The following is a 25,368-nucleotide window of genomic DNA, read 5'->3' as shown; positions in this document are numbered from 1 at the left end:
ACCTATTTTAATTTCCAGAAGATACTGCGGCTGAGTGCAAGACCATTGGTTGAATGCATATATTTATTGGCCATGCAATGGTTTTCCAGATAAAACACAACAGAGAAACATAGATATGTTTGCCCTTTCCATAACAATTGAATCTCCACCTCTCCAAGAAAACAGAATATAGGACACCCTCATGCATTTCTTTTAAAGGTTTATCAGTAAATAGCAAACATTACTAAAGATCAGCAATGGCTGAATATCCAGTAAAGAAATTGTGACTGGCTTTGCACAACTTTTTTCCCACATGCAAAAATAGTGTCTTTGTTTAGGAAGGAACGTCGTTAAAAGAACCAATGCGTGGAGGATCCAATATAAAGCGGTTCTATTGCACATACAGTCAATAGTAAGCCATGCTATATTGTTTGGCTGTGAATAGGCATTGGACCAAAGGACTAATTTAGAAGTTCTATGTGTGGGAGGGAGGACCAATAGAGGGATTCCAAACAAGAGTTCAGCATTACACATACAGGAATAGTCAGCCATGCCAATGTTTAGCTGCGAATAGGTATCAGAAGTTGTTCGAAAAGGACCAATTTAGAAGTTCCATGTGTGGCAGAACCAAACATAAGAACAGCATTACACATGCCAGATAGACTAGTCTATTATGCATTTGATAGCTTAAGCTTTGGTGTCAGAACTTAAGCTCTGTCTAAACTATCAAACTTAATGTGACAAAAAAAAATGTAATGTGCCCATGGACATGATGTCATATCTACCATATTTGGGCATATAACACTTTTCTTGTCAAACGAGTTTGATAGTGTAGACAGAGCTTTAGAATTATTTGAAATATCCAAAAGTATTGCATTGTCTGCTGTGAATTTGATCAGTGAGCCTCGCCTACAAGGATGAACCAACTCTCATGCTTTATCAAAGCCAACTTGGTGGTTCGATTGCTTACCTTTTAACCTTACTTTCTTTGCTTTATATATTACAACTTGAAAAAATTAGCCAAAACCCATATTAAAGTTAATTTCAAGAATAACTAAAGTACTAATTAAAAAGTTACAAAAACTAGAAGAGGTGGTTGATTTATGACTGCCACTACTTGAATAAACAATTTCAATTTAGGCCTTTCCTTTGACACGAGAACTCGCAAAGTGTTTGCGAGCAATCCCCTCAATGGAGCGGTCTCGAACAGCATTCAAAAATCTTTTGGAAGATACCACTGTTATGGAAGGGTACTACTTTTAGAGTGGGGGTAAAAGGCACAGGGGGGCATGTGTAAGTTTATTCAGGTAAGCAAGGCGTGAAATGCTACAAATTATTAAACCACAAAAATAGATAACAAATACCGTGGGCCTATTTAGAGTTATGCTTTTAAATGTTTATATGGCGACACCTATAAACTAGGAAAAGATGATTGGAATCTATCTGCTACAACACTGCCCTCAAGTTCAATATGAAAGCATATAACGATTAGTATACAACATTTATAATGCCCAACCCTACAACAATTTCTATTGATAAAATGTCACATAGGATGGGATGATGTTATTGTATCATTACTTACATCTGTCGTCAACAATGGTGATGAGATCTTCATCCTCCATGTCCTCTGGTGAATCTTTAGGTGTCTCTGTATCGTCATCGTTCATCCTCTTCTCCTCGTTGTCTAAATGAAGGTCAAAGTCATCTAAGATCTGATCTATTTCTGTTTGACAAGACAAAAGTATTTTAATTAATGAATGGCTTTATGCTGATCTTAAATCACCCTAGAGTTATAAATTAGTAGGCTAAGGTAGGGCTAGCAACGCAATCGTTGCGTCACTTGTGTGGATCAGATTGGATGACATGCTTAGTTTAGCTGGTCTAGTTGAGGGCATGGCATAACTATAGACCGGCAATTAACCAATCAGATACTGTGAATTGAAAGATGCCAGTATATAAAAACTACTATTTATCTGTTATCTTATCTATGTATTGTTTTTTAATGAATAAATGATAAATATATTGAAAAGCTTACAAGGATGTAAGAATGTAGACACAAAGCAAGTGAGTTGACCATTCACAAGCGATGGATTACGCGAACTGTTAGCGATGGATTACGCGAACTGTTAGAGATGGATTACGCGAACTGTTAGCGATGGATTACGCGAACTGTTAGCGATGGATTACGCGAACTGTTAGCGATGGATTACGCGAACTGTTAGCGATGGATTACGCGAACTGTTAGCGATGGATTACGCGAACTGTTAGCGATGGATTACGCGAACTGTTAGCGATGGATTACGCGAACTGTTAGCGATGGATTACGCGAACTGTTAGCGATGGATTACGCGAACTGTTAGCGATGGATTACGCGAACTGTTAGCGATAGATTACGCGAACTGTTAGCGATGGATTACGCAAACTGTTAGCGATGGATTACGCGAACTGTTAGCGATGGATTACGCGAACTGTTAGCGATAGATTACGCGAACTGTTAGCGATGGATTACGCGAACTGTTAGCGATGGATTACGCGAACTGTTAGCGATGGATTACGCGAACTGTTAGCGATGGATTACGCGAACTGTTAGCGATGGATTACGCGAACTGTTAGCGATGGATTACGCGAACTGTTAGCGATGGATTACGCGAACTGTTAGAGATGGATTACGCGAACTGTTAGCGATGGATTACGCGAACTGTTAGCGATGGATTACGCGAACTGTTAGCGATAAATTACGCGAACTGTTAGCGATGGATTACGCGAACTGTTGCTTGATTGCTTGCATTGCGCTTACGTGCTCAACTTAGTGGGAATAAAGCTTATGCAGAGGTCATAACATAATAACTTAATTATCCGGCGATTTTATAAAAGTATGGGCAAAACATAGAAGGCGCTGCATTTTTAAAAAGAATGAATTAATACTACCTGAGTGAATGACAATATTCATATCCGTAAACAAGAATTATAATGCAGATGTCCCAACAAAATTGAATAAATTATATATTTTATAAAATCAATTACAATGTACCTGTCGTATCGTTGACAATCTCTGGGTTGCCATTAACTGTTGCTATAACCATTGTGTTACCATTTGTTTTCATTTCAGCTACATCTGTCATTTCAGATTTGTTGTCAACCGTTGATGTTTCAACTGCTCGCACTACAAAAATAGAATTAAAATATCCATAAGAGATAAAATGTTCTTATAAATTCTAGACCTGATGCAAAAAAATTAGTATGGCGGTTCATATAATATATGTAAATGAAATATTGAGGAGGATATATTTCTCTTCACTTATCTGTGCAAGTGTTTGAAGCAAGATTGGACAATATGTAAAAAACCAATGGTACAAATTAAAAGATTAGATGGCAAATACCTTCTTTTCTTGACGGTTTCAATTTACAGGATTGGACAAGTATTGGTAAAAAAGCGACTTTTATGACATTCTGGGCTACGAGGCATACTGTAACTGATTGTAGGTCTCACGAAGAAAATTACCTTATCCTAGCCTAGGCCTAAATTGTCAAGATTTTCGCAGGGAAATAATAAATTTTTGGGGAGGCGGTGATCTGCACTAAAATCCCACAAAATTCAGGGAACTTTGGACCTTTCCGCTTTTTCCAGATAATTCCGTTTTTTTCTTAGAAAAAGGGGTATTGGTATTTAAACTTACACTGTAAGGCGGCAAGTTGTTCACGAGTGAAGTCATTCTCTGCCTCTAACTCCTCAATCTTAACCTCTAACATGTTTCCTTCCTTTATAAGTTCTCTTATCCTTTTCTCTAGTTCAATTTTTTCGCTGTTCACTTTTTGTAAATCCTCTTTATGTAGGTTATCCGTTTCCTGATTCTTTTCATTAAGTTCTTGCAATGTTTTCAGCACGTTTGCATGTTTGTCGTACACGCCATCTAATTCCTCTTTCAACTTTTCATAATTCTCCTTCGCATTTGATAATTCATCTTCAGAATTACTTAAGAATTTCTGTTGAATCCAAAAGAAAGAGATGATATGTTTGTTTGTTGTTTATTAGTTTTCAACAAATAATATACTATACTACGGTATATAGATTTGCTTTTCAAAAAACAAATACATATATTTTCTTAATAAATCTTTAAATATTGATAGACGTGTGTTTAATAGAGGTGTCCCGGGAATAGAAGTGTCCCAAACAAAGGGGTTCTAATATAAAACCAATCTGTATTATTTTGGTTGGTTACTGTTGGGCAGACTCATTTGCTTGTTTTGTGATGTCAAGTAGAAAGAATGAAATCAAGTTATTTGCTACAACTTCCTGTTGTATGCAAATACTATATCATGTAAATACAGACAGTACAGTATATAAAAAAGATTCAACCCATCAATTGATTGATTTGTCAAGTAACGAATTATAATCAATCATTTAAACTCAATCAATCAATCGTCAACAAATCGATCTTTCAGTCAAAGTGATTCACAAAATAAACCAAAATCAATTCCCAGATTTAATGCAGACAAACCAATCAATCAACTACTCACTCAACCGTGATTGATTTTTACCGATCAATAAATCGCATGATTTATTTTTACACGCAGATCAATAAATCAATTAATCAATCAATAAGGAAATAACCCAAAATCAATCAACTACTCACTCAACCATGATTGATTTTTTAAAACAGATCAATAAATCGCATGATTGATTTTTACAAATAGATAAATGAATCAATTAATCAATCAGTAAGGGAAATAACCCAAAATCAATCAACCGTGATTGATTTTTTACAGATCAATAAATCAATTAATCAATCAAACTGAAATAACCCAAAATCAATCAAATACATACATCTGCATTAGCTAGTTTCTGTACAGCCTCAAGTTTTTCTTCTAGCGCCCTCTTGAGGGTATCCTTGGCCGTGCTTTCATAATTAAATTTATCCTGCTGTAGTGCGACGACTTCCTTCCTCAACTTATCCTCAGTATTCGCCTACAACAATTGTCAAAAGAAATAACAACAGAATAACAACAATGTTATGGATTGTTGAACATATGTGTCAAGCTCTCTCTACACTATCAAACTTTATGTGACAAAAAAAATGGACATAATGATGTCATATCACTACCATATTTGAGCATATCACTACCATATTAGGTTGATAGTATAGACAGAGCTTTAGGCTGGGAGGAAAACTTTAAAGTGTTCACGGCCCACCTTAGTCGCGCCGAACACAATTACAACCTTTCTAAACTAGCAAATGATTATTTCATGACAGATAAAAACCTTCCTAGCCAATTCAATTTTTTTTTTAAAGATTAACAATTTTTTTTTTAAAGAATTCTGTTACCTGCAAGAATTCAAATAACTTATTGCCAATAATTTGCTAAATATTTCTGAAGTTCAGTTGAAAACTGACTAATACCATCAAAATTGATTGCATTTTTCAAATGAGGGTTTAACTTAAATCCTTAATACCTTAGAGTAGGCAAACAGCTGATTTTCAAGTAACTCTAATCGTGATAATAATCGTTCTTCATCGATAAGAGCTTGCCAACTAGTTTCTGATGAATCTTGAGTGTTTCGTACAACTCTCTGTAGCATCGCTAACTTCTGCTCCAGCATCTGTTCCCGGTGCAAGGCTTCCTACAAATAGACGCAATTATCAATATTCCATTAGGATAATTAAAATATATAATCTTTATCATATTCCATGTTCAAAATAGGAAATTGTATATTACAAACAATGAATATTTATGAGTGCAATGAAACAAATATATTCATAATGTGAAAAAATAGAACGTTTTATCTTTTAACGAATGAAATTATTTGTACCATTGCACAAATATAATACATTTACTATTTGTTTTATAATACACCTACTAGGCTAGGCCAAGGCCTAAAATATTCTACAAGGCAGCTCTCCAATTTTGGTGCAATGAAACAAATATACTCATGATGTGAAAAAATATAACGTTTCATCTTTCAACGAATGAAATTATTTGTACAATTGCACAAATATAATACATTTATTATTTGGGATCGATCCATTATTTGTTTTAGAGCCCACCTACTAGGCTAGACCAAGGCCTACATTTTTTATGTAGGGTAGGGGGACAGGGACAATTATAAAAAACTAGAATTTGAAAATTTATGAGTGCAATGAAACAAATATATTCATGAGGTGATAAAATAGAACGTTTCATCTTTCAACGAATGAAATTATTTGTACCATTGCACAAATATAATACATTTATTATTTGGGATCGATCCATTATTTATTTTAGAGGCCACCTACTAGGCTAGACCAAGGCCTAAATTTTTTATGTAGGATAGGGGGACAGGGGACAATAAACTAGAATTTGAACATTTATGGGTGCAATGAAACAAATACATTCATGAGGTGACAAAATAGAACATTTCATCCTTCACCGAATGAAATTATTTTTACCATTGAACAAATATAATACATTTATTATTTGTTTTACAACACTCCTACTAGGCTAGGCCAAGGCCTAGAATATTCTAGAAAGAAGCTCTCAAAACTTGGACGCAAGGTAGAACAATTTACTACAACAACTGCAGGTTGATTTTCAAAAAATAAAACAATTGTTCATACTATATTGTGCATTTCTCAAAGAAATTTGTGCCCAAAAGTTTTTCCAAATCACAATTTTTTTTTCTGAACATGAAAATAAAGATTAACATATGGTAGCTTTCTACAGAAATGAGTAATTGTGAAAGTAATTAAGAAAATGTATTAGTTCAAAATAACAATAATTCATACTAATACTTAATAATAAACAAGAGTGTTTAATTGCTATTTTAAATTTACTTTCACTTCAGTTTTCCCGTAATACATAATATTTAATGTAGCACACCAATTATATACTTTTGAAATTAAGGAGATATTAATATTAATATCCAGTTAAGAAGCCATACTCTATTCTATTTTGAAAATCACATTTTCTGGACAACTTTACAGTAGAACTCCCAAATTTAGGGACACTTTTTTGTGTAATATGCGTAAAAATACAAGTTATAACTTAATATACTATATTAAAGGGACAGGGATGCTTTTGAGTGTGACAAATGGCAAATTTAACGGTGGGCTATTTTAGTCTGTTAGTGTCCCTAGGACAATTTGTTAGGCCCGAAGGTGTCCCCTAGGTTAATTTGTTTGATCCAGAAGTTGTCCCGTGACAATAATAATAAGAAGATTTATACAGCGCACATATCCACTAAAGTGCTCAAGGCGCTTGTGAAAAACCATGAAACATATTAACCTTAAGACCTAAATACAATTGATACATTTGACAAAAACCAAAATAAAATAAACAAGACCAATCGAACCCACATCACTGCTTCTGTTTACCAGCAATTTACAATTTGTTGGATCCAGAAGTTGTCCACTTAGACAAGTTTCTTGGTGCTGAAGGTGGCCCCTTAATGGTGATATAACATTTTAGTGTACAGTATACTGTACCAGTTAAAATGTGATTTTGATGAAATTATCTTGAGATACTCTGCATGATGAGATGAGATACTTAAGCATGGACAATTTTAGTTTGTTAGTGTCCCTTTGGACAATCTGTTTGAGCCCTTTTGTCCACTCGGACAAGTTGTTTGATCCTGAAGGTGGCCTTTAATGGGGATACAACTTTATAATGTATTCTGTACCAGTTAAAATGTGATTTTTTTAAATTTACCTTGAGATACTCTGCGATTTGAAAGAGGTCCTGAGATTTTATATTACTATTGGCAAGCGTCAGTTCACTGTACGGATTCACTGGTATCACGTTTGCACTAGAGAATGGAGGAATAAATAATGTTATATAGGTTACAACTCTTAAGCTTTGTCTACACAAACTGTATGTGACAAAAAAATGTGATGTGCCCATATATGGACATGATAATGTCATACAGTATCACTACCATATTTGGGCATATCACTACCATATTTGGGCATATCACTACCATATTTGGGCATATCACTACCATATTTGGGCACATCACATTTATTTGCCAAACTAGTATGATAGTGTAAAAATAAACAAAAAATACTAATTTTGTCACTGAGCCTGTGTAGTAGATAGATAATAATAATATTATAGTAAATAGAGTAACTTCATCTTATTTATTTCATATTAAACGTTACAAGGCACACATGGAAGGAAAAATGAAGAGTTTGTTCTTTTAGGCCTACCAATTTATACAATTATTTAGCAAGCTTTTCTGGGTAATCATACACATTGTTTATTGCAGTAACTGCCATATAAATTTCTACATTTAAATATAATTAAAATAATATGTTATATTGCAGTAAACATTCTACTGCAGTAAAAACAGTAATCTCTTTGCAACAGTAAGCATTGGATTTAACTGGCATCTCAATATTTCCTGCTCACGCCTTCATAGACATTGATTTTCCAGTTTTTTCTGTTACAAAAATATTAATTATTTCATTACTGTAACATTATATAATATATTTTGAATTGGATGCTTTGCTCAATATTAAAATTATGCAGTCTTTAATGAAATTAAATAAATAATTAATTGGCTTATGGCAAAGTCTAAAAATACATTTTTTGAATGTCTAACAATAGAAAGAATATCCTTTATTATTAATATTAATGCTTATTAATTAGTATGAAAGGCAATTGCTGCCAAAATATAATTAACATGAGTAATATATTTTGGTCACTATCCAAACATTATAAATCATAAGTTGAATCATTTTGTAATGTGATTCTATATAAATTATTGTCATTATTATTGTATTATTGTATGGCACGCAGTAATTACCACTGTGTAAACAAAAACGTTAAATGCGAGTATTGCATGGAACGTTGTTTGTTTAACAACGTTTTGTAGAAGTCATTTGAAACCAATTATATGTTAACATATTTTTATTACATTTTCATCATGTACGATTTCCTATATCACTGGCACATATAATTATTATTAAATACACTCAACAAATAGTAGTTATAAACACACACACTAGTTTACCTATACAGTAGCACCCTTCCCCTCACTATTCAGAGGACATCTCTATTTAGGGGACACCTACTATCCAGGAGACACCTTTATTCAGGGGACACCTTTATTCAGGGGACACCTGTATTCAGGGGACACCTCTATTCAGGGGACACCTCTATTCAGGGGACACTTTTATTCAGGGGACACCTCTATTCAGAGGAAACTTCTGTTAGGGGACACCTCTATTAAGGAGACACTTCTAATTAGGGAAAACCTCTATTCAGGTGACACTTTTATTCAGGTGACACTTTTATTCAGGGGACACTTTATTCAGGGGACACCTCTATTAAAGGGACATCTTTATTATGGGGACACCTCTATTAAAGGGACACATCTATAAGAGGGACACCTTTATTCAGAAGACACCTCTATTCAGGGGACAAATCTATACAGAGGACACCTCTATTTAAGGAAACACCTCTATTATTAAAGAGGCACCTCTATTATGGGGACACCTCTATTTAGAGGACACCTCAATTCAGGTGACACCTCTATTCAGAGGACACCTTTATTCAGGGGACACCTCTATTAAGGAGACACTTATAATTAGAGGACACCTCTATTTAGGGGACACTTTATTATTAAGGGATACTTAATTAGGCCCCAAAACTGTCCCCTTAATAGAGGTTCCATTGTATTTCCTATTCATCAGCAAACAACTTAAGATTCAGATTTTAAAGACTTTTGGGAATGTGTTTATTATCATTTTAATAGAAAGCTTTCGATTTGCAACAACCGACGACCAAACTATGTCACTCTAAACTGTACATTCATTCTGCGCATGCGCGAATATTGGGATGTGTCCTTTCCCGCCACCTTGACACTGTTTGATGTTTTCTAGGTCCAGGCAACGACCGACGACACAATGATTGACCTGACCTAGGTTTTGGTTATCTGTGCAAAGCAAAAGCTACTTAATGAGTGAGATGAGAGCCCCTCTTACCTTCGTATAGCTTCTCTGCCGTCTGGGAGATACAAAGTCAGTGTAGCTATTATACAGCCATGAGTAACTGTTAAAATAATCAAACATTTCAATAAAATAATGAATAATTAATCACACTAATGCACAGTTCGCAAAAAAATTGTGCCCAAAGTATATACATTTTAACATCTCCCTAATTCACTAGTTTTAATTGTCGTAGACAATATAGTATGGTATTTTTAACTTGCTTTCTATCTAAAGCTCTGCCTACACTATCAAACTAGTTTGACAAAAACAGTTTAATGTGTCCTAATATGGCAGTAATATGACATCATCATGTCCATATATGGGCACATTACATGTTTTGTCCCATAAAGTTTGATAGTGTAGACAGAGCTTTAAATCTTATAATGGTTCTACACATGTCCAGTATGTACAGTATTGGCAATCATTGATTGGATATATGGCGCATTATAAATGCTTTTATAATTAATATTATTATTATTATTTAAATTATGTAAAAATTAAATAGAGCATAATAAAGACATCATCACAATACAATTACACTGTATGTTAATCAGAAATTTTATGCAACAATTAACGCAATTTTGGTTTAAATATTAAAAACAAACCAAATACCTTAATTAATTGGTTCTTAAGACTTAAGATAATACAGTAATCTTATTATAATTGAAATGTTCTATATTACATGCAGTCATGCACTATGACAGCATAGGGCAATTTACATGGTTAATCAATCATCTACAATAGGCTTACAGCCTTTGTTGGATGTATCTTACAAATCTACTGTACTCGCTGTATACATTATATAAGGAAATACACTGCAATTTGCAATGAACAGACATGAATGCTGTTTTACTGTACAAGAGATAAGACCCAGGGATTTTTTAATTTTAAAAAAAAGGGGGGGGGGGAGGGGAGTTGGTGTAGCAAGGCTAAATTGCTAATTTTAATTTTATTGTCAAAAAGTAAAATAATAATAATTTATTACATTGCTCGACTTATTTGACAAAGAGAATGAATAAAAAGCTTTCGCTTGTCTGGATATGGCCTTGTACATGAAATACAAAGTAATTACTGCAGTATGGGGGGGGGGGGGGAGGTGGTGAAATGCACTAGATGCATCTCCTTTGCAACGCAAAACATTAAATAATAATTTAAAATCATAAATTTTACGTACTGACTCCTCTTGCGCCCTTATTTTCCATCACATCAACTCCGAACTGTATGATATCCCCCGAATTGATCTCTTTAGGCAAACTCTCTTCTGACCCCTTACTGAGGCGTTGGTTGTTGACAAATGTTCCATTACTGCTCTTGGTGTCTTGCATATAAAACTGCAAAAAGACAAAATAAATAAAATTTAAAACAATTTTTAAAATTAAGACGAAAATATAGTGACATTTAAAATCATATTTAATTGATAATAATAATAATTGATTCTATTTCTATTTATAAATGTTTAAATATTCGACATTTTGTTATAAAATAGTATTATTTGTTTAGTCATCATTAATAAAGGAACCTTTTATGAGGGTGTTCAAAGTTTTTTTGTAGTTAAATGTTCTCCTCTTGGCCTATGTCAGTTTATCCAGGTAAGCTACTGTAGGCACAAAAAAGACATTACAAAATAATGATTGTATTAAATTATTTTTGTTGATTTACAGTATAATTTATTGTGTATGTTTTAGACCTGAATGTTTATTGTTACCATGACGTTATAACTAAAGTTTACTCCACGGTGTAAAGTATACATTATTTCTTAAAATCTAAACAAATATTGATAGTAAAAAAGAATTTAATTCCAGTATTCATAGTTAAAAGAAAAAATGCAATTTTTAAACTAATCTTTCTGCTAATTAATTTTTTAAATTGAAAGTTTTATAAATAATATTATTACAATTTTCATTTTATTGAGTTTTACCAAGAGTAGTGAAACAGATTTTGCTCCATGGTTTTACAGATAAAGGAGAGACACAAAGTGTGAGTTTTCAAGACAAGCAATGCTTGTTACATAACTGCCAAATATGTGACCATTTTATTTTCTATTAGCAATCTATATACTGTAAAATGCAATGACTAACGTGCTTGTTTAATATTTTATGCACAGATGAATTTCTTCAACAAAACTTTGTTCATGAAGGAATTATAAATAAAAAAAGATCTGTCAATTATGGCGATGAAAACACAGAAGTACTAGTGTAATATTTTGACAGAATATTTCATGGTTCAACGCACTTTGAATCAGCATGATAATAAAACAGTATTTCCTTATTTACTGCAGTAAATTAGATTAGTAAATATAATTTTCTTCATGCATAGACTGTTTTGTAAAGTATTAATTATGGTGATCCAAACTTTGATTTATATTTACTGCAGTAAATGTCGGTTGTTTAATGCAGTAAATAAGATTGTAATTTTTTTTTTTTTTTATTTATTATAATAAAATAATACAACTACAGTAAAAACAATAAAATAAATAATAATAATGAATAAAAAATCCAGACATTTATAGCTGAAAATAAGAAGAATAAATATTAAATATCTTTGAAAAAAAAACCCATTTTTTTAATTTGGGAGTTTGCACATGGAAGCTATCACTGTCTTGAAATTGAAGGGGTGTTAAAAGTTTTTGTTTAAGTTAGGTTATTTTATCCAGGTAAGCTATGCATGAAATAGAAATTTGAAAACTTCCGGCCAGGAAAATAAATACTATACCATCATATTTTAATATCATTTAAGGAAATTGACAGTTTTATTCCTCTCTTCTCTTGTTTCAAGATTATTTACAAGATAAATATCCATTTTACACTGATAGCTTAGCTGGAAATACACCTTTGTTTACTATAAATTCAATAAAATAACTTAAGGGATCATTAAAATAGTAGCAGTTTATCGTAAATATTATGCAGGGATCATCTCTTACTTTGCAAATTTTTCTCATTCGATTCACAGGAAAATGTTCCCTGAATAGGTGGTCGTCTGCTGAATAGGTGTGTCCTCTTAATAGGTGTCCCAAATAAAATGAGTACTACTGTACAGGTAATATGTGCCTTTTTGGGCCAATGCTAGCCCACAGTTAGCCTTCATTTTTCCGCACCTTTAATATTAGAATAAACGCCGATCCAAAAAAGCCTCTGCCCAACCAGACAACAAAATTCCCCATTCCCAACCTACTAGTACTACTGTACATAAGAACCAATGAATAGTAAAATGTTTACGTTTAAAAATTATTATTATATAAGTGCAATTGCAAAATATTTAATATGTAAATCTAATTATTGAGGTGCCAGCATTATGATGTTTTACAATATTGGATTTTCGCATATAGAATGTTCCTATATACACTTAAACCATTTGAAATGCCTTTAATAGCAATGTGTTGCTATAGCAATTAGAATTGGTATATATGTCAGAGAGCAAGTAGGGAGTTGAAGTGTGCATTTTATAGATTAACACTAATAAGCCAACTCACTGCATTTCCTTAATGTATTATTTACCTATGAATAAAGCTCTTAAAAATTTAAAAGGTATTTTATTTCTGTTTTAACACTGGATATAAACACAAATCAAATGCTGATAGGTGGTTTTCTACACTCAAAGACAGGCCTACATCAACTATGCCTAGCTGATTTGATTGACTTCATCTAGCCTAAAAAAACTCAGATTTTAAACCTTCTATTTTACCAATATACCATGTTAGGCATTTATAAAAAGCCTAAAATATTATAAGGGTTGAGAGGTTTAAAAAACAGTAAACTATAGGCAAAAATAAGTGCAAGGTGCGTGGATGAACAGGTATACCGATTGGGACAATGCCAAGATGCTAAGATTATTCGCACGATGCATATAACCATGAAAGAGATACGCAGCAAGAATAAAGTTAGGAAACGTTTTTACAATTTACATTACAAGCAGGCCTGACATAACTATTAAGAATATGATAATCAAATTGATATAAGTATAAGTAGGAGAACTGTGGCGCAGTGGTTAGAGCATTGGACTTGCAATCAAGAGGTTGTTCAAGCCCCGGCACGGTCACTGTAGTGTTGAATCCTTGAGCAAGATTCTTTATCCAAATTGTTCCTCCCCACCCAGGTGACAGAAATAGGTACCGGTATGTAAAAAGGTATGGGAAGGTAAATCAGACTCGTTTGTGCGGGAGGAGTGGCGTACCCCCCACAAACATACACACTTAGTGGAGTCTGGCCCAAACGCTAAAGAAATGGAGATGGGCACCACGGCCGTTAGCATTAGCTTAGGTTTCGACTTTACCTTTACCTTATTAAATGCAAATATCTTTAATTCAAAATACCTACAAACACTAATATAATAGCAGTAGTATAAAAAATTACATAAATAAAATATTAACACTAACAGCGACACAGTTATTTGTAGAAACTAGGTCATTGAGGTATGTAAGAGTTTGGTTGTTCAATAAGCTCTAGTTGTGAAAAGTAAACGCAATATAGCCTATAGCTATGGTATTTTATAGTGCAAACCCATTAGGACCTTATACTATAGCTTTATCTACATTGTATGACTGACTGTAAGGTGAGTGACTTACTATAAAAGACGGTGGCGCACCTCTATTCAGGGGACACCTTACCACCTTAAGGAAACACCCATATTAAGGGGGCAGTATCTTAGTTTCCAAAGGTGTCACCTTATTAGGAGTATTTAGAATATTTCTGTGTTCTGTTTATTTCAAGTGATCAATTTAGCTCTCTGATCTCTCTGTTTGATCTATAACTCTAATGTACCTCTCTGATAGGTTTTAGAGGTATTTGATGTAACATTAGACCACAATTTATATGCACTGTATATGTAAGTGCTCTTCTCAAAGAAAAATTGGCCAATGTCAGTTTATCCAGATGGGTCATTCCATCTCAGTTCACCCAAAAAAAATGGAATTTTAAACCCTACCTCTTCCAATTTTGATGAAATTTGGTATATGGGTGATTCATAGCAATTAAAGCCAAAATTTCAAATTTTAACTTTATCGGACCAACGGTTTTTGAGATATCGCAATTTAAATTTTCGTTTTTTACGCAAAAAAAGGCGCGGCCGCCACGTTTCAAAGAGCTGTATCTCGGGAACTATAGGTTCGATTTTAAAAACAAAGGTATTTTTGTAAAGGGGAGACCATAAGGAACCTAAATATACTAATTGTGTGTGTTTTATGTTAATTTTAAGTTGAATAAAACTTTGACATATATTTTGACCTTGAAATTGACCCCGTGGAACACGCCCGATTTGTTGGTGACTATCACGAAAAATGTAGCCCTACGTGTCAACTACAACATATAAAAAAATTGGAGGGGTTTTTTTGTTTGTTTCCATGAAATTACAATTTGAAGTTGACATACCTCTTCCTTTTAGTGTATTTTTGGTGTTGTTATACTTTATACACAGTGTGAACACTAACTGTTAAGGTGTCTTATTGTTACGCTTTCTCATCAGGCCCACTTAAACAGTAGATATATTTTGATATGAGAAATACTGGGTAACTCACATACTTTTCAAATCAATTTTGACACATAGTTTAGTGTCCTTACTATGTTATTATGCACATTAACATATGCATAATAAGTGATTGCAGAGAACATACAACAGTTAACTGTATAGGCCTTTTTAAAGGTTGTCATCCCCTATTTAAAAACAAAACTACCAACCATGAAAAAAGTTCATTATTTCACAGATGGATGTGGCAGCCAATGCAAAAACAAATATAACTTTATTAACCTTTGCCACCACCAGGAAGATTTTGGTTTAGACGCCGAGTGGAATTTTTTCGCTACATCACATGGCAAGAGTGCATGTGATGGCATAGGTGGAACAGTTAAGAGGCTTGTCACTAAGAGAAGCTTACAGCGTTTGACTGAATGTCATATTCTCACATCTCTCAGTATGTTCGACTACTGTGTAATTTTTAATTTTTATTTTATGTCTTTAGGCAATGTGGCCAAGGATTACCAATAGTGAACTAATCAGTGTCCTATCAGATAGGTGGTAATCCCCCTGATACAGGGGCTATTGTGTGAACCAGTTCACTGGGGTAACCCCTACTCTTTTTCGAATAATGAACTGGGTTCTTTAAAGTACACACAGGTTATAACTGTGTACACTGGACCTACGGTTTATAGTCCTTATCCGAGAAGACTTGTTCCACCACCAGAACTAGGAGCGAGTCGGCCTCGAACCCTTGCCGATGTTGTTCTTGGCTCTTTAGGTACGGTAAACGGCACCCCTGCCTTAACCGCTCGGCCATATGACTCGCTCATATGGACATTCCAGGCATCAACTTTTTTCATGTGGGAATAGATGAGGTATCTACTGTGGAAAAAGAAATAAAGCCAAGATTCAACCTCACCCAGACCATCAAGGGTACATTACAATATCATCGCTTTGCTCCTGTTTCTCTGGCACAGATGCAGGTCTACAAACTTAGTACCCAGATAAACCCTCCGGATGTGGTTGTGATTCAAGAATCTTTCAGTGATGAAAATTAAATTGTTGCTGATACACAACCCACCATTATTAGACTTCAGAATTTTGTGTGCTGTAGTTATGATGGTGTCCCATGGATTGGTTTGGTTGTGGATGTCTCAGAAGAGTTTGGGGATTATCAAATTAAATTTATGCATCCTCATGGGCCAGCGAAAACCTTTTATTGGCTGTCCAAAGAAGACTGTTGTTGGATTCCTGAATCAAATGTACATTGTATTATAGCCTCTCCGTTTATAAAATCCTCTTCGACTAGGAATTACAGTATTTCCCAAAATGATCGCCACAACATTTCTAAATACTGTTTGAATTGGCCAGATGACAAGGAGTAAAGGCCAGACATAGACAATTGTAACATTATAATGATATTTAGTTTGTAAATAAAATTATTTTTGGAATACATCAAATTGACATTGAAGTAATGCATGGACAGACACCAAAAATACACTAAAAGGAAGAGGTATGTCAACTTCAAATTGTAATTTCATGGAAACAAAGAAAAAAACCCCTCCAATTTTTTTATATGTTGTAGTTGACACGTAGGGCTACATTTTTCGTGATGGTCATCAACAAATCGGGCGTGTTCCACGGGGTCAATTTCAAGGTCAAAATATATGTCAAAGTTTTATTCAACTTAAAATTAACATAAAACACACACAATTAGTATATTTAGATTCCTTATTGTCTCCCCTTTACAAAAATACCTTTGTTTTTAAAATCGAACCTATAGTTCCCGAGATACAGCTCTTTGAAACGTGGCGGACGCGCCCTTTTTTGCGTAAAAACCGAAAATTTAAATTGCTATATCTCGAAAACCGTTGGTACGATAAAGTTAAAATTTGAAATTTTCGCTTTAATTGCTATGAATCACCCATATACCAAATTTCATCAAAATTGGAAGAGGTAGGGTTTAACTCATTGGGTGATCTGAGATGGAATGACCCGTGTAAGCTAGGCACCAAATAGACAAACACAAAGCATTGTAGCGCTCTTCTCAACAAACATTGGCCAATATTGGTTTATCCGGGTAAGCTAGGCATAAAATAGAGCAAAAAAGTTGTAGCGCTCTCATCGCATAGAAAAATTGGCCAATGTCGGTTTATCCAGGTAAGCAAAGCATAAAATAGACAACATGAACATTGCAGCGCTCTTCTCATACAAACATTGGCCAATATTGGTTTATCCAGGTAAGCTAGGCACAAAATAGACCAAGTTAATAAACCGCAGGTAGACTATATTAGACAGAGAAAAAGCATGTACAAAGAGCTTATAATTTTGTATTTCAATTGGTGATTCTAATACCTTGATGTGATTTAATCTGCTTTGTAGCAAAAGTATACAAGTTATACAATCATTTGAGTATATTGAAATGTACAGTCATTTCAGAATGTTTAATAGACCATGACAGTTAATAGCTGAGTGATTCTTACCATCTCATGTGGCGTACAGTACTCTTTATTTTTATATCACAAATGTCTTGCATTCACCTAAGCATAGGTAATTTTATCCGTACTAGTTTTTAAATTTTAATAAAACGAGAGATTCTTATAAATTAGGATGGGGGTTCATAGAATGTACCATTGTCTGATAGGGGTGTTCAAAAGGAATGTATTGAGGTGTATGGTAGGTGGAAAGAAATAGGCTTATGTTGGTTAATCCATGTTTTAAAATTCTAATGAAATGAGAGAAACTGTTATAAATTAGGATGGGGTTCATGGAATTCACCATTATCTGATAGGGGTGTTCAAAAGGAATGTACGGTTAACTGTAGGTGGAAATAAATAGGCCTACATTGGTTAATTTATGTTTTAAAGTTTTAATGAAACGAGAAAAAATTAGAATGGGGGTTTATGGAATGTACCATTGTCTGATAGGGGTTTTCAAAAGGAATGTTTATTAGAGGCCTAGGCCTAGCTTGGTTAATTCATGTAAGCATATAGACTTCAAAATGAAGACGACTGACATTTAAAAGACAGACAATAGGGACTTTAAAGTACAGTATTCAAGACCTGAACTACATATTTGATCCGATTAATAGGGGGTTATACCCACACCCCTTTCAAGTTCAAAACATTACGAATTTACTGATACTTTAACTCACAAGTGTACAATGTATATTACATACGGTATCTGACCATAAGAAATCATGGTAATTTATTCATCTAAGTATAATAAAAATTTTCGGATTAATTTTCATAAGATACCGCATCTTGGATTCAGAATCATGTTCTTGACGCTAAAAGGCTTCGGTCGTTTCAAATGGAATATCTCGGACAAAGCTATAGATGAATGTGTAATGATCAAAGATATTGTTATTTAATTTGATGCACAGTGACATTATATCGGATGACTCACTGTTTAATTATGGAAAGGCGAAGCGTCTAAGCATCCAGGTACATAATGAACTTTAACCCTTAGCTACTGAACTATGACCTTAATATCATTGTGCACAATAAACTTGCTTTTAAGACAATTATATTATTAACATAAAATGCTACCTTACATCGTTTGTATGCTACAAAATATTTTTCTAACCTTTATTATTAAACAATAACCTGATTCAAATATTAAATTAATAATTAAATATAATTTGAACCATTTTTGGAAATCAATGCTTTAGCACTGAAAGTGTCCATTTAGTATAAAGACACAATAAATAAATATGAATAAAAATATAGTTCCATGTTCAAGTATTATACCATCCTTTAGTTTAGGCCCACTGGGACTATATTCAAACATTTCACAGGATTTTATCAACTCCGAGATTTAATCATAAAACATGGTACATTCTATATCAATTTTAAATACTAATAACAGGTATTTTAATCTTTAACTTATTCACAAACTAACGCATGGTTATTTTACAGTATCTACCCACATAAATTATCATTATTTTCTAACATCTGTGACTTACTAAGGGAAATATCAATTACATTACTACTACCTATGCTGGAAGTCAATTAATGCCATCAATTAGTCAATGTTGTGCCAAATATGGGAGTGATATGCCCAAACATGGTAGTGAAATGACATCATCATGTCCATATATGGGCACATACAATTTTTTTGATAGTGTAGACAGAGCTTAAGTTTTGAGTAATTATATTTGAGTACTATTTTAAAAATAAATGCATTTTTCTACCAAATTTTTACTCGAAACAAAGCAAAAAAACATTTTTATGTTACATTCATTTTATTTCATAACATTTGTTTATTATTTCTTTGCTTTCAGAGTTTGTGATAAAAAAATAGCGGCAAAACCCTAAAAGTCACACATTTACATTTCAGTTTCCTTAAATTGGAATCTTCTTGTGAATTAAGTTATTCGAGCAGAACCTATTACCTAATAATCATAATAAAATATGTAATGGATTCCTTAACAAATAGAATTAATGTAATCTGTCGATTTTTTTTTTTTTAATATTGTTAAAATTATTATAACAAGAAAAATCCCCCCTTTGGGAAACCTCTATTAAGGGGATACTTTCCCATGAAACGAATGAGGGGACACTTTTGTTAAGGGGACAATTTCCAGCAAAACACACAAGGGAGATGTTATTTCTTAACACTATTCACCCTATTAAGGGGACTCTTTGGTGGGTCTACAGTACAAGGTATCCCCTTAATAGGGGTAACTTAAAATTCTCATACCATATTCACAATTTGAAGCGGCAAATACAACATTCTGTATGTTAATTCGATATTTAATTCCAGATTTACAAGACATTGCCTTTATGCACTTGGCATATTATTAGCTTTGTGTTCACTGAACCATGAATGTAAAAGTGCAAGTGTTTAGATTCTATAGTCACAGAGAAGGCTATTCACATTGCTGCAGTGTTCAGAATAGTCACAGAGAAGGCTATTCACACTGCAACTGGCACAGTGTTCAGAATAGTCACAGAGAAGGTCATTCACAGTGCAACTGGTGCAGTGTTCAGAATAGTCACAGAGAAGGCCATTCACACTGCAACTGGCGCAGTGTTCAGAATAGTCACAGAGAAGGTTATTCACACTGCAACTGGCGCAGTGTTCAGAATAGTCACAGAGGCCATTCACACTGCAACTGGTGCAGTGTTCAGAATATTCACAATAGTTGTTTAAGATTTTCAATAACTTTTAGTACCTGGCTGTCCTAGTGCAATTAAGTGATTATAGTAATTTTTACCGGACAAAAAATTGTTGATAACAGTTAAACACTGTAAACAGAAAGTGAAATAAGATCATTTTATTAGCATTAGTTAGAGCATATGGTATTTGAAATAAGTTTGTTTGATAATTAATTTTCAATACTGTAACATAAATAGGTCAAGTACAATAGGCAAAATCACACTACACTAAAGAAAATTGTAAATATTATATTTAGTTTTACAGAGAGCCAGTAAGAAATTTGCAGCCTGCATGTGACATAAACAGAGTGACTGTCCATAAAATGAATGGGAATATGTTTCAACACTAAGAGAATGAGTCTGTATGGGAATATTAAGAGGACACTGTTAGTGTTTGGGTCACAAAGTTGTCCCCTATATACTGTAGAGGTTTTAGTTTACTGAGAAAGCAGAGTTTAAACTAACACAGCAACTTAGATAGTTGACTTCAGAGGTATATTTCTCTGGCTGCTGTTAGTTTCAACATTTACTGTATCTAATAAACTATAGTGGATCTGTTTATTTCCAATTAGTGGAGCTGTAGCTTGGTGGTTAACGTGCTTGCCTTCCAATCCCAGGGTCCAGGGTTCAATCCCGACCTAATGCCAGGGTTGTAACTCACGACTCTTTCAATTTCACTTCTTAAGTCTTAAATAAGACTTAGTTATAAGCACGATAAATTATTAAATAGTTTATCCATCCTGTATTTAGCGAGTTACTCGCTGTTGGATGCTTATTAAAAAAAATTTTTTTTTTAACTAGTGGGTCTGTTGTTTACTTGACCAAAACAATCCTTGCAAATTACAGTACAGATTAAGAATTAATTAGACAATAAAAAGATGGATTGTCAAATTTCCTATGAGTACATTTTGAGAAGGTCCCCTCAGAAGCTATGAGGAGCCGAGTGTGATTCATCACTCCACGGTAGCTAATTAACATGAGTAGACTTGGCTTAAAGAGATAAGATTACACTTTGGGCCTAGAAATAATACACGCAGAAAAAAAGCATTTAATTAGTCAATACTGACAGTTTGGTGAGCTATGAGTTTAGTAAGTTGCAAACATTATTTAATACTGGATGAAATGACAATCAATGATGCATAACAATAGAACCCCTATTAGGGGGGCACATTTGGGACCCAATAAAGTGTCTCCTTAATAATAGGGGTGTCTCCAGCAAAGAGGTTTGCGGTAGTGTTAAATAAAAACATAATTTCTATTCATTTGTTTCACGGAAAATTGTCCCCTTAACAAGAGTGTGCCCCTAATAAAGGGGGTGCTCCTCAAAGGAGAGATTCTACTGTAAAAGTGTAACTAAATTTGATAAAATTATTAATTAATTTTCAATTATTTTGGTTGGTTTCATGTTTGATAATTATTATATAAATTATACAAAATGTCTTGATATTGAAGTCTTCATGAATCAGTAACAAGATAAGTTTAAATATAAGAGAAAGTAATAATTACAGTTAATTTGCATGTATTTGTATTTGTCGATTAAATCTACTGATTGGATGTATAATAAAAAAAAATTCATGCAAGTATCACGCAAACTTATTAATATCTAATAATACTATGGATGATGAATCAAAGTTAGTTTGACAAAAAAAGTGTGATGTGCCCAAATATGGTAGTGATATACCCAAATATGGTAGTGATATACCCAAATATGGTAGTGGTATGACATCATCATGTCCATAGGCACATGTTTGCTACTTATTTTTTGATAGTGCAGACACAGCTTAAGAGTTTGCATTATCAACATCATAGAGAAGTACATTTTAAAAAACGCTTTGATTATTATGCTTAAAGGTCATGTGAGGTAAACATTTTGACACAATATAAGTTTTAAAGTATATGTAACACTAACAACATATAGTTTCGTTGCCACTAGGACGTGATGCAAGGACATAACGTAACATATACGATGAACCCGATGAATTTCTGCTTACAGTGATTCATTAAAATTACTTGCGTTGCGTACAAAATCATGGGAATCAAGCATTACTGTATGGATTGACTGGACATTAAAACTCTTTAATGTACATCGCTGTAAGTAAAGGGTCATTGTATAATTAAAGCCTTGATATTAAAATAAACTGATACTTACAATACCACCTTCATAGTAAATCAATGCATGGTTCCTGGATAGCACCTTGCAGTCGAAGATTCCATTCTCCGGTGTGGGACGTACTTTAGCAACCGAACGTCCTATTTTCATTGGTTCATTAAGTGGCATGCGACGTTCTTCAAATGGATGCGAGTTTTGCCGACACGTAAGGACGGCAATAGCGCTCATTTTGAAGATTTAAATTCTGTTCTGTCTAGGACAAATACTGTTAAGAAAAAAATAGATTATGCATGGATTAATTTCGCCAGTGTAGCATAGCAAAAAGCTATACAAAACAAACTTATTGCTACACATTTCTAAAATTGTGTAGCAAAAAAGACAATACAAAACTATGTTTCTCGACTAAAAAATCAGTTTGATTTAAAGCAATAATTGCTAAACACAATTTTAAAATTAAATTTTTCCCTGTTATGAACAAAAAACACTTTCAAAACTAGGCCCTAGTAAATCAACAAATTCTAGAATAGAAACAGTGATTGCTGACATGATTAAAACTTTGTATGCGCCATTGAACTTTTCTTCGTATAGGCCTAGGCTAATGTGTGGCTAGGGTGTGAAGTACTGAATAACCAAAAAGAAAACACAACAAATCAACTTGCTCGTGTATAATAAAATAGTTTTACATTTTGAATCCTAGTATGATTGATACGTTCAGAAGGAGGCATAGGCCTACGCCTATGCTACTGTAATATTCTACGCCTACTACTTCTTTATTTATATAGATCTAGGCTGGGCCTAGGCCCCTATTACTGAAATAGGCCTAGGCTAGAGATAGGTCAACTTAAAGTTGACACCTCACTCGGCTCGCGGTAGGTGGTGGAGAGGAAAATCAAGTTCAGTCAGTAGAGAAAACCGGAAATACCTTATTCATACATCTTTTGACGAAAAGTTCTGTCTTCTTGCAATTAATTAATGACCTCTCAAATTAGATCTTAACATGACACTTTATTCAAAATGACATTTCAAACCAAAATTATACTTCCTGACAAGTTAGTGCAACTCCCTTTCTACAAATTTTTCTTATGTTGTGGTCGCCATTTTGAAGACTAAAGAAAAAATAGTTCGCTAAACTTGTAATCACATCAATAGAGGGCGATGTTACATTTTTCCTTATCATCACAAATTCTTACAAACTGGTAATTGTTGAATGAAATAATGATATTGCTATCTTTACCAAAAAAATCTTAATGGATCATATAATAAATATTCACCAATAATTTCAATATTTAAGGATGCTCTAACAAAACACTTTATTTCATATTAGTTTATTTGTATTGGTAGATTAATATTATTATAACTTTATTCCAACAACAATTATTTAATAACAATTATGCTGATTTTATATAATAAAGGAATTTATTATCTGGGATAAGTTCTTCTGGTCTAAATACGTCATCAAACAGATTACATCGTCCACGAGTGGTTACGTCACTGCCAAAATTGAAAGACTGACATTCAGATGTTTGTTGACAAACAAACGCACACTGCATTTTACTTTTTAGCCAATGACTCTGTAAAATGGCGTCGTCTTTTGCTCTACCGGCTAATGCAATAAGTGCAAATGTGGATGCTTGTTGATTGGAAGTTAGTCCGATGTTGGTAACTGTTGAAGGAGATACTGTTGTGTCCAACTCTATAAAGATACAAATTGAATGAATTAATTAAATTATAGCTATGTTACCTCTTGTGCGCAACGTAAGCGCAACGCACTTGATTAATCACGACGTACGTAGTGCACCACTATTTTATAGCGTCGTGTGATGATGATGTGCCCAAATATGGTAGTGATATGCCCAAATACGGTAGTGTTATGAAATCATCCATCATGTCCATATTTGAGCACATCACATTTGTTTGTCACATAAAATTAGATATTAAACACGATGTATGCAAAGAGACGTAGTTGCGTTCGAAATAAATACAATCCGTTGTTCTCAATCCTGAAAAAAAAAAAGAATTGAAATTATACATAATCTATAATGTGAACAAAGTTTAATATGGTTTAAGTGTAATGTTAATAAGATGTCTGCATATCAGGCAGAAAACTGGATTCAACTCTCAGTTAAGTCCTTTCTCAAACTCGGATTTCATCATCTTTACCGTTTTATTTACATCTCCTGGGCGGTTTTGACAAGAATAGGTGAATCTGCTCAAATATGGCAGTGATAACCCCAGATATGTTGGTGATAAGACATCATTGTTTCCATATATGGGCACAACATCATCACAAAGTTTGATAGTGTAGACAGAGCTTTACAAAATGATTTGCAATAATATTGAATCACGACAATATTATATTTTCTGATGTCTGCTAATAATCATATCTATTTTTAACATAAGAGAAAAATCTTTCTGTTGATTACAAATTTGATCTTTCGTCAAGTTCTTCAAGATTAAAACACAAACTTTATCTTCGCCAAAAGGTCTTTTTAAATGGAGTGGAGCTTTGGTGGTTAACATGCTTGCTCCATCCAAGATCCAGAGTTCAATCCTGACAGGCATTAAATATGTTGAAAATGCTTAAAAAGCCCGAGGCACGAGGGTTGGAGGGTTCCTAAATTAGGGGCTTTAAGCCTCCGCGTTACGCAACTGCCTGACACCTGCCTGTTAGGGTTGTAACTCAAACGACTCCTTCAAAAGCGAC

At 33.7% G+C, this 25,368-nt stretch overlaps 1 protein-coding gene across 2 annotated transcripts in view; it reads right to left on the bottom strand.

Annotated features, from left to right (window-relative positions):
* The window catches only part of LOC140058564 (uncharacterized), a 42,852-nt gene extending 19,093 nt beyond the window's left edge, over positions 1-23,759 (bottom strand). For both annotated transcript variants that reach the window (XM_072104233.1, XM_072104234.1), the window contains exons 1-10: positions 23,587-23,759; positions 22,704-22,929; positions 11,119-11,275; positions 9,939-10,005; positions 7,663-7,759; positions 5,432-5,599; positions 4,805-4,945; positions 3,657-3,963; positions 3,011-3,142; positions 1,562-1,702 (exon numbers count right to left, since the gene is read on the bottom strand). In XM_072104233.1, coding sequence (XP_071960334.1) covers positions 1,562-1,702; positions 3,011-3,142; positions 3,657-3,963; positions 4,805-4,945; positions 5,432-5,599; positions 7,663-7,759; positions 9,939-10,005; positions 11,119-11,275; positions 22,704-22,892 — 1,399 coding nt within the window. In that variant the 5' untranslated portion in view covers positions 22,893-22,929; positions 23,587-23,759. The remainder of the gene's footprint in view (positions 1-1,561; positions 1,703-3,010; positions 3,143-3,656; positions 3,964-4,804; positions 4,946-5,431; positions 5,600-7,662; positions 7,760-9,938; positions 10,006-11,118; positions 11,276-22,703; positions 22,930-23,586) is intronic.
* Positions 23,760-25,368: the final 1,609 nt, after the last annotated feature.

Source organism: Antedon mediterranea, chromosome 9 (genome assembly GCF_964355755.1).
Source record: "Antedon mediterranea chromosome 9, ecAntMedi1.1, whole genome shotgun sequence".
In the NCBI taxonomy this organism is placed as follows: Eukaryota; Metazoa; Echinodermata; class Crinoidea; order Comatulida; family Antedonidae; genus Antedon; species Antedon mediterranea.
Note: the sequence above shows the minus strand (reverse complement) of the source record. Positions and strands in the feature narration are given on the sequence as shown.